At 37.2% G+C, this 2,500-nt stretch overlaps 1 protein-coding gene across 1 annotated transcript in view; it reads left to right on the plus strand.

Moving 5' to 3' along the window:
• LOC137974270 (alpha-glucosidase 2-like) overlaps positions 1-2,500 on the plus strand; it is a 25,093-nt gene that overhangs the window by 15,919 nt on the left and 6,674 nt on the right. The window contains exon 3 of the mRNA XM_068821147.1: positions 1-95. This exon is cut by the window's left edge and continues 640 nt beyond it. Within this exon, the coding sequence (XP_068677248.1) occupies positions 1-95 (95 nt within the window). The remainder of the gene's footprint in view (positions 96-2,500) is intronic.

The following is a 2,500-nucleotide window of genomic DNA, read 5'->3' on the forward strand; positions in this document are numbered from 1 at the left end:
ATTACAACGAAAAATGGAAATTGATGGAAGTGGCACTCAAATACCGGCAGTGGAGGATTCCCATCGATGGCCTTCACGTAGATGTGGATTTACAGGTAACAGTTTCCTGTTTATCGTCGGAGCCATTATCGTTATCAATACCGATGGCAATCATGGTAAGACACCCACCCTCTCAGATAAACCTCGGGCATTTTGTTTTTGAGAGTATCTGTGCTCCCGCTGAAACTTCTCATCATTTGGGATCAAGTACCTCTCTGTTTGAGGCAAAAAGCCATCTTTTTAATATTAATGCGCCTTTTTTTGTTGGTAAAGGTATTGTACCAGGTATGCAATAGATTGTTAGTAATCTAGCTCGAGAATGGCCGTTTTTATACTAGAGACGCATAATCCGTCCAGACGAATTATGCGTCTCTTACGTTATCCGTCTAGTGTAAAGACGGGACGAACTATATGAGACGCATAATTCGTCTTGGACGAACTTGGGCAAACATTCTTTCTGCGTCTGTTAAATTCGTCTAGTGTAAAGACGGGCACTAGACGCATAATGCGTCTGGACGAACTTTCCAGTTTAGTGCGTCTTCCAAGACGCACTAAAATATATTCTTCGTCCAGACGCATAATGCGTCTTGTGGCCGTCTTTATACTAGACGAATTTTACAGACGCAGAAAAAGTGTTTGCCCAAGTTCGTCCCAGACGAATTATGCGTCTCTAGTATAAAAACGGCCAATGAAAAAGACGTATATGTTGTAGGTCAAATCCGGTCTCAGGTTGAATCCGTTTTTGCCTTGAAGGTTAAATTGGTAATCCTCATTTTACCTATAGGTTGAATATGCACTCTACCTATAGTTTAAAGCAGCTTTGAAACCCTCAAAAGGACTGAAAACAACTATACCTCCCCTCAAGCTCTGGCTTACGCATCTCAACACATCCTCTTAATTAATGTTCCGTATCATATTATTGGTTTCTGTATTCATACACTTATCCATTCAGTCTCAACATTATAAGATAGAAAGGAAACAAAGAACTGCTCTATGTATTTACCAGTACTCGAACTCGGACACTGTGTCTTCACCACCACACTACTAACGACGAACATGCTCAATCCAACTCAGTTCTTTTCACCGTCATTTACTTTTGTATGGTAAGTCAATTGATATCCATGTATAGTAACCAAAACTAATCCTAACCTGACCCTAATTTTTCTCTATGCTCAATTTAGCTCTAAGGAAAGTGTCTTCAATTCATCTGAGTGCGTATTCAACCTAGGTAAAATGCGGATCACCAATTTAACCTAGGCCGTGAAGACGGACTTAACCTGAGAACGGATTTCCGGCAACAAATATACTGTTTTTGAAATGACAATATATCGTTTTCACGTGACGTCATTAAATTCTAAAATCAAAATCGTGAGGTTTTCGGAATTTTTACCCTCACTACCTTGAAGACAATCTAGAATTAATTATTTTTACAAGCTTTTAGTACCGTAGTTTTTCGTTTTGAAAATACAGCTTTTTGAATTTTTAATTTTTTACCACGCGTGACACAAAGACAGCTGCGGTCTGGTTGAAAAAAATACCTTTCCTTATAACTTTCAACATTTTAAACATTTCAAGTCTTAGAAAATTGTGTTGATGTGTATGTCTACCAGTTCATGGGTGGAAAGAAACCGCTTTCATGGCAAAGAGAATTTCAAATGTGTTCGTTGGTTTCCATATTTGTGTACACTTTCGGTACACAAAGATGGCATCTCCATACAAAGCCCTTAAAAGTTGCGTGAAACGTTTCGGCCAATAACTAAAAAATAGTGCACCACTCCGGCTTGAAATTTTCAGAAGTTGTTTATGTATTTGTCTTTTATAACAATTCACTTTCTTGGCCTTTTCCATTAACTGGTTTAGATTTTTTTTTGTTGTGCGACAGTTGCGTTACAGTGAAAATGATCTATAGTTTATCTCTTAGTAAGGTAGAAATAAATATTTCCTTGATGAAAAGTCTCTACCACGGAAAAAAGTTCCAACGTTAAGTATACAAGGTGGGAATAATGGTGCAATCAAACATAATAGAGTGCATAAAGATTTGAATTATTAAAGTAAATCGTTAAAGTGGTACTATGATTAAAAAAAATCACTTCCTTTTTTTCTTCAAATTTTCAAAATGTGTTTGCCAAAATCCTGGATGGCAAAATTTTGAGCTTTGATTTTCATCCAAACGCTGTTTAATTTGAGTGCAACAGGTGTCTATTTCAAATCAAGCCTTAAAACTTGGGTTACTTGGTGTTTAGTTAACTGATTTTTGCTCATAGTACCACTTTAAACATCCTCTGTTTCACTTGCTCTGATGGCGATTGTGATTGGTTGATTAGTGATCACGTGGTCCTGCATTAATTAAAATGTTCAACTCTGGCACACTGGATTATTTATTTACTTGAATTTCATTACTGTTCACAAGGGCCACGCAGCAAACGAATTTTTCCCTGCTATTGTTTACAAGATCATATCC

The sequence above is a fragment of the Montipora foliosa genome, chromosome 1 (genome assembly GCF_036669935.1).
Source record: "Montipora foliosa isolate CH-2021 chromosome 1, ASM3666993v2, whole genome shotgun sequence".
Classification (NCBI taxonomy): domain Eukaryota; kingdom Metazoa; phylum Cnidaria; class Anthozoa; order Scleractinia; family Acroporidae; genus Montipora; species Montipora foliosa.